The sequence below is a fragment of the Diaphorina citri genome, unplaced genomic scaffold (assembly GCF_000475195.1).
Source record: "Diaphorina citri unplaced genomic scaffold, Diaci psyllid genome assembly version 1.1 scaffold1468, whole genome shotgun sequence".
Classification (NCBI taxonomy): Eukaryota; Metazoa; Arthropoda; class Insecta; order Hemiptera; family Psyllidae; genus Diaphorina; species Diaphorina citri.
This window is the reverse complement of record NW_007378894.1, coordinates 941-16,441: the sequence shown is the minus strand read 5'-3', so window position 1 is coordinate 16,441 and position 15,501 is coordinate 941. Positions and strand designations below refer to the sequence as shown.

Genomic DNA, 15,501 nt, shown 5'->3' with positions numbered 1-15,501 from the left:
CCAACAAGGTGTAAAGGTTGGGATCTCTTCATCATATTATTTCTACATCATCCAGATTACTTGCGGAATAATGTATAATGTACATCATCCAAATTACTTACGGAATAAAGTGACTCGTAAAACATCAAATGGGGGGAGAGCCAAGATAACGAAAAAGGGGAACAGTATCATTGGTAGTGGTGGCAAAGGGGGAAAGCCAAGTTAGCGAAAAAAGGGGGGAGCAGAATTATCATCGGTGGTGATGACGAAGCTGCTAATATGATCTGGAAAAGACAATGCCCCTCCTCTGTTCCTGGGGTTTGAGATTTATGTGATTTGGCAAGAGAGATTAAACTGAGGAGGATGGTAGGGGTGACAAGAAGGATGGATCGGGGAAGGCTGGATGGTGGGGGATGACAAGAGTGGTTCGGCGAACGAGGAAGATGGGGGTGGTGCGGAAAATATGATATATACATGTGGGGAGGACAGGAATACTTGGCGTGTATATTGACACTTGAAGTGTCGAAAAGCTGTTTCCAACACGACCTTTCGGGCCTTTGGGTCAAGTCTTTTCAATATTTTCTAGTTTTATCTGTGAAATTAAAAGAGTCATTAGAACGAGACTGAAAGGCTGAGACAAGGAGTAGGTACCTCAAGTCTTTTCAATATTTTCTAGTTTTATCTGTGAAATTAAAAGAGTCATTAGAACGAGACTGAAAGGCTGAGACAAGGAGTAGGTAATCAGAAAATTTTGGAGATACCTAATGGACCGGAGAATCTGGAGATCATACGTTTATAAACAATTGAAACGTAACTTTGGGTAGAAAACTGTAGGCACCCAAAAACAGTGAGAAAAATCGCGTCTATGAATTACAGCGCCTCCAGATAATCCAGTTGGAGGAAAAGGCCATCTGTGAAAGTACCCACCTTACTTCATCCTGGGGTCAAAAATGACCCGTGCAAAAATTTATTATGGGGGATGACAAGAGTGGTTCGGCGAACGAGGAAGATGGGGGTGGTGCGGAAAATATGATACATGTGGGGAGGACAGGAATACTTGGCGTGTATATTGATACTTGAAGTGTCGAAAAGCTGTTTCCAACACGACCTTTCGGGCCTTTGAGTCAAGTCTTTTCAATATTTTCTAGTTTTATCTGTGAAATTAAAAGAGTCATTGGAACGAGACTGATAATCCAGTTGGAGGAAAAGGCCATCTGTGAAAGTACCCACCTTACTTCGTCCTGGGGTCAAAAATGACCCGTGCAAAAATTTATTACCCTAAGGAGTAGGTAATCAGAAAATTTTGGAGATACCTAATGGACCGGAGAATCTGGAGATCATACGTTTATAAACAATTGAAACGTAACTTTGGGTAGAAAACTGTAGGCACCCAAAAACAGTGAGAAAAATCGCGTCTATGAATTCCAGCGCCTCCAGATAATCCAGTTGGAGGAAAAGGCCATCTGTGCAAGTGCCCACCGTCCTTACTTCATCCTGGGGTCAAAAATGACCCGTGCAAAAATTTATTACCCCCCTCCCCGTCTTTCTCTCCCCCGTCAGAGAATACCCCCTCCCTACTGCCCAAATTATGCTTCTAATATTTTTTGAAGAGCCTTTGAAGGATGAAAAGGACCTTCCTAATCACCTTTGGCAGCACTTTGCAGAAGGAGGCAAAGATGAAGGAGTGAAGGAGGTCACTTAAATCGGGCGTACAGAATTTTGGTTATTGAGTAATTTTGGATAAAATAAATCTTATTGAAATTTTTGGCTTTTGGAAATTTTTGGATAAATCTTTAAACTTGTTTTTTTTTTGTGGATCACAGAACAAAATTACCTACTTCATATTCGTCCATTGTTGAATCATATGATTTTAGCTCTTCCATGCAGACCATGACATGCTCTTGGGTTATACTCATCCAGATTACTTGCGGAATAATGTATAATGTACATCATCCAAATTACTTACGGAATAATGTAACTCGTAAAACATCAAATTTGTTGTGTGGGCATTACATTGGGAATGACAAATGAGATGAACATGTTATTGGACTGGGTCTGAGCGGTTGCCAAAGTATTGGTTAAATGGTTAACGACTGAATTTTGGCACTTTTCGACCGCTTTTTGGTGGTTTTCAGGTCTACTGACTAAATGGTTAGATATATCAAAAAAGTTATGAGAGGAGACCCCCAAAATCATACCTACGAAACCCAGCTAAGCATAGGTACATAATTTAATAGGATAAGGTTAGAAGTTTATAGCAGGGATGATAAATGGATTGATTAATCTGGTAGACAAGGTTCTGGCGTATTGTTGTGTGGGCATTACATTGGGAATGACAAATGAGATGAACATGTTATTGGACTGGGTCTGAGCGGTTGCCAAAGTATTGGTTAAACGGTTAACGACTGAATTTTGGCACTTTTCGACCGATCAAAAACATCGATGTTGACATCGATGTTTTTGTTCCGATGTATCGATGTTTTCAAAACATCGATGTCGATGTCCCAACCCTACCATGACATGCTCTTGGGTTATAGGTGCAATTCCGATTGTCAAATGCTAGATAGATTAAAATACCTACAGTCCTGTCCAAGGATTACTTACACAATACCTTATTTGTACTCGTATAGGTACTCGGATAGGACTGAAAAGTCTCTTTACCTATTTACATCCACTTCTAGTAAACCTTCCGTGAAGAATCTTCGGGTATTGGTTTCTCAGGCTTGACGTGTACCCCACAATTAAAATATTTTGTTCGTCTTTTCGTCTTCATACTTAGTGTTCAGTTTTGGAATGCCTATCATTCAGTTCTGTGTTTGCTCTTGTTAGATTGTTAGCTCTAGTTATAATTATCATGATTGTTAAGCAACGTGATGGGACTTTTATTGGGCATATTTTTTGGGTTGTCTAATAGCTCTAGGTATCCTTCCTGAATCCTTAAGTATATCATTTTCTAATAAATCCTCAATGACATAGGTACTCTTTAATGTAGGTATAGGTATAAGGATAGGGCATACTAGATTGTTAGCTCTAGTTATAATTATCATGATTGTTAAGCAACGTGATGGGACTTTTATTGGGCATATTTTTTGGGTTGTCTAATAGGTCTAGGTATCCTTCCTGAATCCTTAAGTATATCATTTTCTAATAAATTCTCAATGACATAGGTACTCTTTAATATAGGTATAAGGATAGGCATAATTCTTAAAGCCTTAACTATATCATTTTCTAATAAGTTTTCAACGATATCGTTTTCAAACGAGTCTTCATCAATATCATCTTCTCGTGGGATTGTTTTGATTATGTTGTTAGCTGACAATTACGTGTGACCTAATATAGCTTGTTTGATCATCCGATGATTTCTAATAGAGATCGATAGTCGCTGGATTAGGTTGTAGGATTCATGCCTGTTTATTTTGTTTTGATTATGTTGTTAGCTGACAATTACGTGTGACCTAATATAGCTTGTTTGATCATCCGATGATTTCTAATAGAGATCGATAGTGGCTGGATTAGGTTGTAGGATTCAAGCCTGTTTATTTAGGTAAAACATGTCTCATTTTTACTTTCTGGTGTGACCTAATATAGCTTGTTTGATCATCCGATGATTTCTAATAGAGATCGATAGGGGCTGGATTAGGTTGTAGGATTCAAGCCTGTTTATTTAGGTAAAACATGTCTCATTTTTTACTTTCTACGACTATAATTTAATTAAATTTCATTTAAAATATGTTCCTAATTACCATGTTGCTTATCAACTTATCATTATCTGTGACCTAATATAGCTTGTTTGATCATCCGATGATTTCTAATAGAGATCGATAGGGGCTGGATTAGGTTGTAGGATTCAAGCCTGTTCATTAAGGTAAAACATGTCTCATTTTTACTTTCTGTGACTATAATTTAATTAAATTTCATTTAAAATATGTTCCTAATTACCATGTTGCTTATCATTATTATTCCATTTTAAACAATTCTGATGTGTTCCGTGTTCTTTTCATGAGTAGATAGGTTATATCTATTTACAATATCTAATACATTACCGATAATAGTTGTTTGTCTCAATTAGGTACTGACTACTTTAATGCCTTCAGGAGGTCTGATATTCCATTTCCATCCTAAAGTTGCGCACACATCTACACGCTGCTGCAGTAGTTCTGTCGCTTTGGCGAAGTTTGGTGTGTTCCATTGGAGATGAGTGGGGCAATTGAAAATATGGTCCACGGTTAGGGTATCACCGCACCCGCAGGTGGGTCGAGGGTCTCTCTTGAATTTGGCGAAGTTTGGTGTGTTCGTTGAAATTTAATTTTGACGTCCCACTTTGTCTTTTAATCTTGTATTAAGCAGTCTGAACAAAATTCGAAATCAACCAATCAGATTTCTTGCCCAGATCAAAAGTTAATCATTGCTGAAAAGTTGAATATCTGAGTGTGGCCCTGGGATTAAGATCCTTTCCCCTCAATCTGGGATATTGCCATCAGGCAACACTGTTACTGTTAAAAAAATTAAACACTGTTACTGTTAAAAAACGCCTGGAGAGAACTCTATCATGCAATGTGCAGTACTTCCAGTGCGCCCCACGGCACTTTTGAATTAGCATAAAAAAATTGGACTTTAATTAGACGTACATAATATTTTATAAGTTTTATGGGTAGGATTTTATTTAGAGAACTCTATCATGCAATGTGCAGTACTTCCAGTGCGCCCCACGGCACTTTTGAATTAGCATAAAAAATTGGACTTTAATTAGACGTACATAATATTTTATAAGTTTTATGGGTAGGATTTTTTTTTATTTTTTTTTTTAACAAGTTTTAGATCTTGTGCAATTTTTCGTCCATTTTTTCCATTTGTCTTTTTCTTTCTTTCCTCCTCTTCTTCTTCTTCTTCCTCTTCTCCTCGTCCTCTTCTTCTTCTTCTTCTTCTTCTTCTTCTTCTTCTTTTAAACAAGTTTTAGATCTTGTGCAATTTTTCGTCCATTTTTTCCATTTGTCTTTTTCTTTTTTTCCTCTTCTTCTTCTTCTTCTTCTTCTTCTTCTTCTTCTTCTTCTTCTTCTTCTTCCTCTTCCTCTTCCTCTTCTCCTCGTCCTCTTCTTCTTCTTCTTCTTCTTCTTCTTCTTCTAACCAAATTTTAGCTTTCTAGGTGTTGTGGTTCTAGAGATAGAGCGATCAGTGTGTGAACTATGAAATGTGAACGGATCATAAAACTAAATGGAAAACTAAGTAGGCAACTAAAGCTGAAAAGATTCCACCCATTTATTGCTGTTGTTGGGGGACAAAGGAGTGGTTCTAGAGATAGAGCGATCAGTGTGTGAACTATGAAATGTGAACTGTGAAATGTGAATGGATCTCGTTCTTATAATATAAGATTATCGTGAAATGCTGAAATGTGAAATTCCCAAGAAAAGAAAGAACTTTTTAGGATGATTTCGCTCACGATCCTCAACTTAAGGGAACACACCAGGTATATCAAGTTTAATATAAGGTGATTTTATACTACCTAACTACAAATTAATGTAACTCTTAAGTTACAAGTTCTGTCTGTAAAGGTAATAGTCTTTGTGGCTGTATTGTAACTACAAAGCTTATTTAGATGATTATAACAGGTGTGATAAATGGATTAACATTCTGGTAGACAAGGTTCTGGCGTATTGTTGTGTGGGCATCACAGATCATAAGGCGCTTTTATACTACAAAACTACAAAAATGTAAGTCTTATGTTACAAGGTCAGTCTGTAAAGGTAATAGGTAGTCTTTGTAGCTTTATTGTACCTACAAAGATTAGGTTTTAGAAGTTTACAGCAGGGATGATAAATGGATTGATTAATCTGGTAGACAAGGTTCTGGCGTATTGTTGTGCGGGCATCACAGATCATAAGGTGCTTTTATACTACAAAACTACAAAAATGTAAGTCTTATGTTACAAGTTCAGTCTGTAAAGGTAATAGTCTTTGTGGCTGTATCGTATCTACAAAAATTAAGAGAAGTTTATAGCAGGTATGATAAATCGATTGATTAATCTGGTAGACAAGGCTCTGGCGTATTGTTGTGTGAGCATCATAGATCATAAGGCGCTTTTATACTACAAAACTACAAAAATGTAACTCTTATGTTACAAGTTCAGTCTGTAAAGGTAATAGGTAGTCTTTGTAGCTTTATTGTACCTACAAAGATTAGGTTTTAGAAGTTTGCTGAAATGTGAAATTCCCAAGAAAAGAAAGAACTTTTTAGAATGATTTCGCTCACGATCCTCAACTTAAGGGAACGCACCAGGTATATCAAGTTTAATATAAGGTGATTTTATACTACCAAACTACAAATTAATGTAACTCTCAAGTTACAAGTTCTGTCTGTAAAGGTAATAGTCTTTGTGGCTGTGTTTTAACTACAAAGCTTATTTAGATGATCATAGCAGGTGTGATAAATGGATTAACTAATCTGGTAGACAAGGTTTTGGCGTATTGTTGTGTGGGCATCACAGATCATAAGGTGCTTTTATACTACAAAACTACAAAAATGTAAGTCTTATGTTACAAGTTCAGTCTGTAAAGGTAATAGGTATAGTCTTTGTAGCTTTATTGTACCTACAAAGATTAGGTTTTAGAAGTTCCTTTCTCTTTCTCACCAGTTAGTTCTCTCTGAATGCAAATTGGGCTCACTGCAGAAATAATAATAAGTAATATGTTTGTAAGTAGTGTATGTGTGAGAGAGAGAGAAAGAAGAGATGGAGAGGGAGAGAAAGGGAGAGAGAGAGAGAGAATTGTTATACATCAGTTTTATAGTCCCAGAAAGTTGTCTGTAAAGTTGTCCTGATTTTTTATGACGTAGGGTCTAAGGTAGGGCTCCTTCAGAACCTGATGGCCTGTAGTGGTGCTTCCCCCTCAAGAAAGGAAGAGTTTTGCCTAGGTCCCGCCCGGGACAAATTTTAACCTAAACAGATAAGGTTTTCGGAAAGCCTGGCTTTCTAGAAGAAGAAGAGGAAGAAGAAGAAGAAGAAGAAGAAGAAGAAGAAGAAGAAGAAGAAGAAGAAGAAGAAGAAGAAAAAGAAGAAGTGGCGGAGAAGGAGGAGGAAGATAATGTTGTTAACAAAAGAGTTAACGAAAAGGATCATAAAACTAAATGGAAAACTAAGTAGGCAACTAAAGCTGAAAAGATTCCACCCATTTATTGCTGTTGTTGGGGGACAAAGGAGTGTTGATATGAGGGAAATTGAAAGGAAAGAACAAGTGCTTTTACTGACTTACTGAAATCACCTACTGAAAATAATGTCAATGGACAAGAAATAAATATATACCCTTTCTTTCATCGCGCAGGAGGTTTTGTGTTCAATGTCTGGTGGGGTTGAAGATTTTTGACTCTATGCTTCGATTTTGGGGTTTGATTTCGGGGCGTAGGTACCTACATGGTCAAGGTATAAGTAAAATATAACCCATAATTATTTAGGTTTTTAGGTATCACATTATCGTGATGGATTACTGCCAATAAGGTGTAAAATTAAAGCAAAGAGCCAATATTTGCAGGCAAATGTTATCTTTTCCAGAAACATTTATACGTAATTATCGTGAAATGCTGAAATGTGAAATTCCCAAGAAAAGAAAGAACTTTTTAGAATGATTTCGCTCACGATCCTCAACTTAAGGGAACGCACCAGGTATATCAAGTTTAATATAAGGTGATTTTATACTACCAAACTACAAATTAATGTAACTCCTAAGTTACAAGTTCTGTCTGTAAAGGTAATAGTCTTTGTGGCTGTGTTTTAACTACAAAGCTTATTTAGATGATTATAGCAGGTGTGATAAATGGATTAACCAATCTGGTAGACAAGGTTTTGGCGTATTGTTGTGTGGGCATCATAGATCATAAGGTGCTTTTATACTACAAAACTACAAATGTAACTAATCGTAAACTTTGACGTCACGGCATACGCTCCCGTAGGCGATGACGTCATATTTCATGACTCCCGCTTCGTTTGTTTTGTGCGCAAGCGTTTCTGCGCATTTTAGCAGCTTTTTTTTTTTTTTTAAATCAGCTAAATTATTTATTATGAAATAAATCTGGTTCATTCAATGCAGAGGATTTTAATTGGATCTAGCCAGCTCCAAGGAACAGGTTTTGTGGAGCCAGAAGTATCTCCACTTAAGAAGCTGATTTTGCACTGGTCTAACATACATACCTCTGTGTTGTCTACCCCTGATAGAAAATGTAAACCTTAATTGATTAATAAAAGAAAGAAGAAAATGTAAAAGTTAATTATTTAATAAGTTTATTTAAAGCACAATCATTTGAAAGCTATGGTATTTGTTGTACGAGTTGAAAAAATAGCCATATATGAGACATTGAGACACGAAGAATCCAAGAAAAGATCTTGAACAATAAATATACAAACAAGTAGGTACATAGATTAATACAAATATAGGTAATTGTTGTTCAAAAAAAAAAAACAGGAGTACAAATTAAACGAGAAGAAAAGGAACAAAAGTGGGGATAAGATGAGGATTAAGTGAGAATAAAGAAGTAGGTAAAAAAATGCTGAGAAAAACCTCGAAAAAAAAAAGAAGAAGAGATAAACGGGGCGCTACAAGGCAGAAGAAGAAAGAAGAGGAAGATAAAGAAGAAAAACAACAAAATAATACTGAAGAAAATGTTGATCGTAAAAAAAAGTAAAAACCTAATCGACACGGTTACTGGTAACCCGATATCTATCGAACTTGAAAGAACAAGACAAGTTTAGGACCAGACTACAAGCGTACTCAGAGACATTTCAGAGCTTAACATAACCCATGTGAAACTAATAAATAAGCACACTACCATACGTAACCTAAACCCAATAACCATACACAACCTCCATGATAACATCAAACCTGTTAAGAATCCAAAGGACAATAATGAAATTGTCACCCAACCAACTACATCTTCAATGACTTTATTATTTAGAAATTAAAAAGGAAATGGAAGAAGAGATAGAGATTTCAGTGAAAGTGGAGGACAAAGAAAGGCAGGATTTAAGGACGATAAACTGCTTTGGTGTAGTAGCCAAGACGCTCGTCTGGTAAACAGGAGGGCGATGGTTCAATCCCAGCCGAGGTATGAAAAATTTATCCTCAATATAATTTGAGAATTTGACCACAAAAATAGTAGTAGACTAGAATATACCTTGTTTATCCTGCTGGGGTAGGACTGAAAAGTCCCTTTACCCCCGCAGTCTAACCAAGGTCTATAGGCCCTAACCTAAACTGAATAAAGTTACACGTACATTGTACCCATCAATATCAGAAATGGAACTAAAAAAAATCCGAGGTAGGACTTTACTGTTAAAACTCCTTCAATTGTATTAAATAAATGTCTAAAAAAAATCTAATGGAACAATCATGTCACTTCACAGAAAGATGAGTCTGGAGTCAGTGAACAATTAAATCATAGTCAGCAGCGAGACTAATTGGAATCAGTAAAGATTAAGATATTAAGATTGCTGACTGACTGCAGAGAACAAATCTTCCTCTACGATAGATAGGCAGTATATGCTGAATGAATCGCTGAACTGTTTCCTGACTCAAGTAATATCAGCGCTTGAAAAACAATAGAGCCTGACGCCCATGATCCTGAGTTTTCACTAACATTGCGTCGAGATTTCAAAAAATTATAAAAATCTCATTGCCAGCCTAGTTAGTCTGGAGGATAATCGGTTGGTCGCGGGTTCAATTCCCACCTGGGGCGGATTTTATGCTGAACACATAAAGTTCTTTCATGGAATGGCTGCCTTTTTCCTGTCCTGAAAATATAACCCATAATTATTTAGGTTTTTAGGTATCACATTATCGTGATGGATTACTGCCAATAAGGTGTAAAATTAAAGCAAAGAGTCAATATTTGCAGGCAAATGTTATCTTTTCCAGAAACATTTATACGTAATTATCGTGAAATGCTGAAATGCGATACTTCATATTGTTATAATACGTTTAACCTCTGAATAGGCCTAGCTCCTTTCATACTCCCTCCCTCTTCCTCCTCCCTCCTTTTTTGTACCTCTCCTCTGGCTCCCCCCTTATTGTGACCAACATTAAGGGACAAAAGAGGGAAGGAAGTGAACAAGTGTGAAGGGAGGAAGAATAGGAGGAATTTTTCCCCCCCCCCACTTTCAAGAGGGATGGGAGCCTCCTTTTCTTCTTCTTCCTCTTCTCCTTCCTCTTCCTCCTCCTCCACTATGTAACCAACAATGGACTCGGTGTGAAGGAAGAATAGACACTTTTAGGAAGTATTTTTCCCCATTCATCCCACACATCCCCTCTCTCTTTCTTCTTACTCCTCTTTCTTCCTCCTCCTTCTCCTTCTTCTCCTTCTTCTCCTCCTCCTCCTCCTCCTCCTCCTCCTCCTCCTCTTAGAAATGAAGAAAAGGCAAGAGGGTAGAGGACACTTTATGTAAGCTGAACCGCTCTTCCGATCTCTTCCTCTTAGAAATGAAGAAAAGGCAAGAGGGCAGAGGACACTTTGCATTCACTTTATGTACCTACTAGCTACGTAAAAGAACATATTAGGTACAATCTGTATAGAAACCTCTGCATATTCTACAATACTCTACATAATATGTACTTACAAAATATAACATACCTTTCTCTAACTGTGCGGACAAACGAGGTAAAAAGACTAAGAAGAAAAAATCAAAACGGATTGGGAAATAAATTGAAAAGCCAAGAAAGAGGATTTGTAAGAGGAGGAGGAGAGGTCCATGAAGAAGAGGAATATAAAGAGGGAAACGAGATGGATTAGGAAGAAGGAGTGGAGAAGAAGAGGAGGAAGAAGAGGAGGAGAAGAAAGTCGAGAAGGGAGAAAAGGAGAAGAAGAAGAAAAAACAGGAGGAGGATGAAGGAGGATTCAAAGTTGATGAAGAGGAAGGAGTGGAGAAGAAGACAGAGGAAGAAGAATTAGGAGAAAGAAGAGAAGAAGGAAGGAAAGGAGAAGAAAAAGAAAGATGAGAAGAAAAAGGAGAAGGAGGAAGAGGAGGAGAAGAAGAAGAAACAGAAGGAGAAGGAAAGGGAGGAGGAATCAAAGGGGATGAAGAGTGGAGAACAAGCTGCAGGAAGAGGATGAGGAAGAAGAAGAAAAGGAAGAAATGGCGGAGAAGGAGGAGGAAGATAATGTTGTTAACAAAAGAGTTAACGAAAAGGATCATAAAACTAAATGGAAAACTAAGTAGGCAACTAAAGCTGAAAAGATTCCACCCATTTATTGCTGTTGTTGGGGGACAAAGGAGTGTTGATATGAGGGAAATTGAAAGGAAAGAACAAGTGCTTTACTGACTTACTGAAATCACCTACTGAAAATAATGTCAATGGACAATATAGAAACCTCTGCATATTCTACAATACTCTACATAATATGTACTTACAAAATATAACATACCTTTCTCTAACCTCTATTGTTCTAAAAAAAATATCCTACCTAACACCGTAACACTAGGTATTATAATAAGATATTACATTGTACAAACATAATGAACATTTAACAATACAAAAGATATCGTATAGCACAAAAGATCTCCCAACACTGATCGCTCTATCTCTAGAACCACAACACCTAGAAAGCTGAAATTTGGTAGGAATATTCCTTTTATGGTCATAGCACAAAAGATCTCCCACTTTTCCCAGCAAAAAAGTATGTACCTATGTAGGTATGTAGGCTGCGTACATTGTACGCACTATTCTTAGTAAATAAGTAGTAGGTACCTACCTATCTATGTACTTACCTATCGAATTCTAGATGCCATAAGTGTATGTAGGTTGGAGAAGGAAAAAAGATATTATAAATCTATTGTTTTGTTTTGAGTGACTTGTGATTTTTTTTCAAGGTGATAAAAAGAAAAAAAAATTGTTTTGAGCCTCAAAGTGGCCTTTTTGTGTGCGAAGGAGGTTATAGTATTGTGTCTCTTCTCGCCCATCTGATGAGACATACTACGGTATCGGCATGCTACAACACATACTTTTGGATATGGCAGAAGAAGCAGAAGAAGAAAGAAGAGGAAGATAAAGAAGAAAAACAACAAAATAATACTGAAGAAAATGTTGATCGTAAAAAAAAAAGTAAAAACCTAATTGACACGGTAACTGGTAACCCGATATCTATCGAACTTGAAAGAACAAGACAAGTTTAGGACCAGACTACAAGCGTACTCAGAGACATTCCAGAGCTTAACATAACCCATGTGAAACTAATAAATAAATAAAAAAAAAAGTAAAAACCTAATTGACACGGTAACTGGTAACCCGATATCTATCGAACTTGAAAGAACAAGACAAGTTTAGGACCAGCGACCAGACTACAAGCGTACTCAGAGACATTTCAGAGCTTAACATAACCCATGTGAAACTAATAAAAAAGCACAGCACTACCATACGTAACCTAAACCCAATAACCATACACAACCTCCATGATAACATCAAACCTGTTAAGAATCCAAAGCAATAACCATACACAACCTCCATGATAACATCAAACCTGTTAAGAATCCAAATGACAATAATGAAATTGTCACCCAACCAACTACATCCTCAATGACTTTATTATTTAGAAATTAAAAAGGAAATGGAAGAAGAGAACTTTCACAGTCTCCTTTCGCTCAATTTCAGCCAAGACTCGTTCAATATTGTTCGAATACAGTTTTATACATTTTTAAAACACGACCGTAATTCTTTCCACTGTTGTAGGAATCCGATCCTTGACACAATTCTTCGAAAATATCGACAATAGCAAAGTTCACGAGAGAAACCTTTCGAGGCAACTTTCTCAAGACTCGTTCAATATTGTTCGAATACAGTTTTATACATTTTTAAAACACGACCATAATTCTTTCCACTGTTGTAGGAATCCGATCGTCTTCGACAATAGCAAATATTACGAGAGAAACCTTTCGAGGCAACTTTCTCAAAGAAAACCCAAATTATCTTGAAGAAAAGGCAATAGAGTTACCCTCCAATAACCCGATCTCCAATTACTTGATCCGACATACCGATTACTCGCCGATTCCCGGATCGCAAATCGTCACCAATCCCCAGACGTTCGCGGATTTCGCGATTATGTTCGCGGATTTCGCGATTTTGTTCGCGGATTTGGCGATTATGTTCGCGGATTTCGCGATTTTGTTCGGGGATTTCGCGATTATGTTCGCGGATTTCGCGGTTATGTTCGCGGATTTCGCGATTATGTTCGCGGATTTGGCGATTTTGTTCGCGGATTTGGCGATTATGGTCGCGGATTTGGCGATTTTGTTCGCGGATTTTGCAATTATGTTCGCGGATTCGCGTCCCGAATCGACATTTTGGATATTTGGCAAGCCTAGGTATACATATCTGTTTTGCCTATATATGGAAAATGTGAAAGCCAATGATGTGGGGTACAAATTGGATTTCAGTTTCATACTTTTCTCCAGTAGCCTCTTTGATGCCCTATGTAAAGAATTCAATAAGCCAATGATGTGGGGTACAAATTGGATTTCAGTTTCATACTTTTCTCCAGTAGCCTCTTTGATGCCCTATGTAAAGAATTCAATTAGGTAACTACTTTTCTTGCATTTGTGTCAAAGATTACAGATTTTATCATTTTATCAGTGTGCCTGTGCAGTTTTTTCTAATCTTCATTTTACGAGCCAGCATTCCAGCCTAATCAGGTTTGATCGTGGATTATCATTTTATCAGTGTGCCTGTGCAGTTTTTTCTAATCTTCATTTTACGAGTCAGCATTCCAGCCTAATCAGGTTTGATCGTGGATAATCAATCCAGATGAGATTGATTAAGATTATTACCTGGCGCTCTGATTAGATTTACTTGCCGGCAATTTGATTTATAATTAGATTGCGCGATGGCCAACACTAACCTATGACAGAGATACAGATTTTTTTCAAAGAGGTTTCATAGAGGGAACAACTGTAACTGTCTGATTAGATTTACTTGCCGGCAATTTGATTTATAATTAGATTGCGCGATGGCCAACACTAACCTATGACAAAGATACAGATTTTTTCCAAAGAGGTTTCATAGAGGGAACAACTGTAATCTGATTAGATTTACTTGCCGGCAATTTGATTTATAATTAGATTGCGCGATGGCCAACACTAACCTATGACAAAGATACAGATTTTTTGCAAAGAGGTTTCATAGAGGGAACAACTGTAACAGCTGAGGTCGTACCATTCCCAAAACGAAGAGAGAAGGAAAACAGAATAGGAGAAAGGCAGCCGTTCCGAGAACTAAAATTATCCGTTCAGAATAAAATCCGCCACAGGCGGGAATGGAACCCGCGGCCTAGCGCTACAAGGGTGAGGGTGCACCTACCCGAACACTATCCGTTCAAATCCCCCTCATCGGGTTCATGAACAAGGTGTACCACCCCAACATTGACGAAGTCTCAGGTGAGTGTCCCTCCCCCTCAAAAAAACAAACAAAACAAAAACAAAAATACAACACTTTGCTTAGGCCAGCCAATAACTATCGGGTAGACCTGAAAGGTACACGTGATAGCTGATACCTGATAGTGTGTGTGCTCATTGGGTATCAGGAAGACCTGACAGGCGGACCTTTTCAGCCGTACCTATCAAGTCTACCTGATTGTGAGTGCTGGCCCGCAAAAAAAAAATAAAATAAAAAAAAAAAAAAAAAAAAAAAAAAAACACTTTTCCCCGGTTAAAAAAAAAAAAAAAAAAAAAAAAAAAAAAAACAAGCACTTTGCATTTCCCACTTCGCAAAAGGTGCAATATCAAACGCAAAATGGGCAATATTCATCATTTGACTTTTTACTTTCCTTATCCTATAGGAAGGAAAGTAATTAATTTAATCGGGTCAAATTTTCGATGGTCAGATTTTAGTGCCAAAACACTTTTTTTTATTCAACCAACGAAATTCCATCCCCAGATTTTCGACACCCCAAGTCCGACTTTGACCAAACAAGTCACCCATCCAAGTGATTTCTTTTAATTCCGGTGAAAAGTTCGCGTTTTTGTAAAGAAAAATCAACTCTTGAGCATGTCGTCACCGAGCGCGGGCAACCGACGGGCAAAAATTGACGTGATTAAACTCATCGAGAACAAACATGAGGTTACCATATTGGAAGGTGAGTGGAAAATCGACACTACGTCTTTTTGGGCCTGTGGGACTATAAATAGGGATCAGAGCAGCCAAACTCTAACCAGCCTTGCTAGCTGGAGGTTACAAAGGGTTTATCTTGCTTCAAAGGAAAAGTACAGTCCTCATGATGGTTGACTGCGGTTCAGGACGGGCTAAGTAATCATGGCTACAGACCATCAACCTCCCTCGGTGCAGCTACACCGCTACAATAACCACGTCTTTTTACTATACTCCAATGGCGGCCAATCACACTGATATCGTCTGACAGACCGCGGTCTCAGACCTAAACGTGTACTTGAGACTAGGTCTGTCGGACCTCATTTATTACGTTCCTTTCCGAAGTGTCAAAATTTCATCAAATTTCGGGCAAGCCATCTTAATAATAATAATAATAATAATAATAAAAAAC

The 15,501-nt window shown here is 37.6% G+C and overlaps 1 protein-coding gene across 1 annotated transcript in view; it reads right to left on the bottom strand.

Moving 5' to 3' along the window:
• Nucleotides 1-12,980, bottom strand: part of LOC103516034 — a 46,649-nt gene extending 33,669 nt beyond the window's left edge. The window contains exon 1 of the mRNA XM_026828550.1: nucleotides 12,943-12,980. Coding sequence (XP_026684351.1) covers nucleotides 12,943-12,980 — 38 coding nt within the window. The remainder of the gene's footprint in view (nucleotides 1-12,942) is intronic.
• Between the last annotated feature and the right edge of the window lie 2,521 nt (nucleotides 12,981-15,501).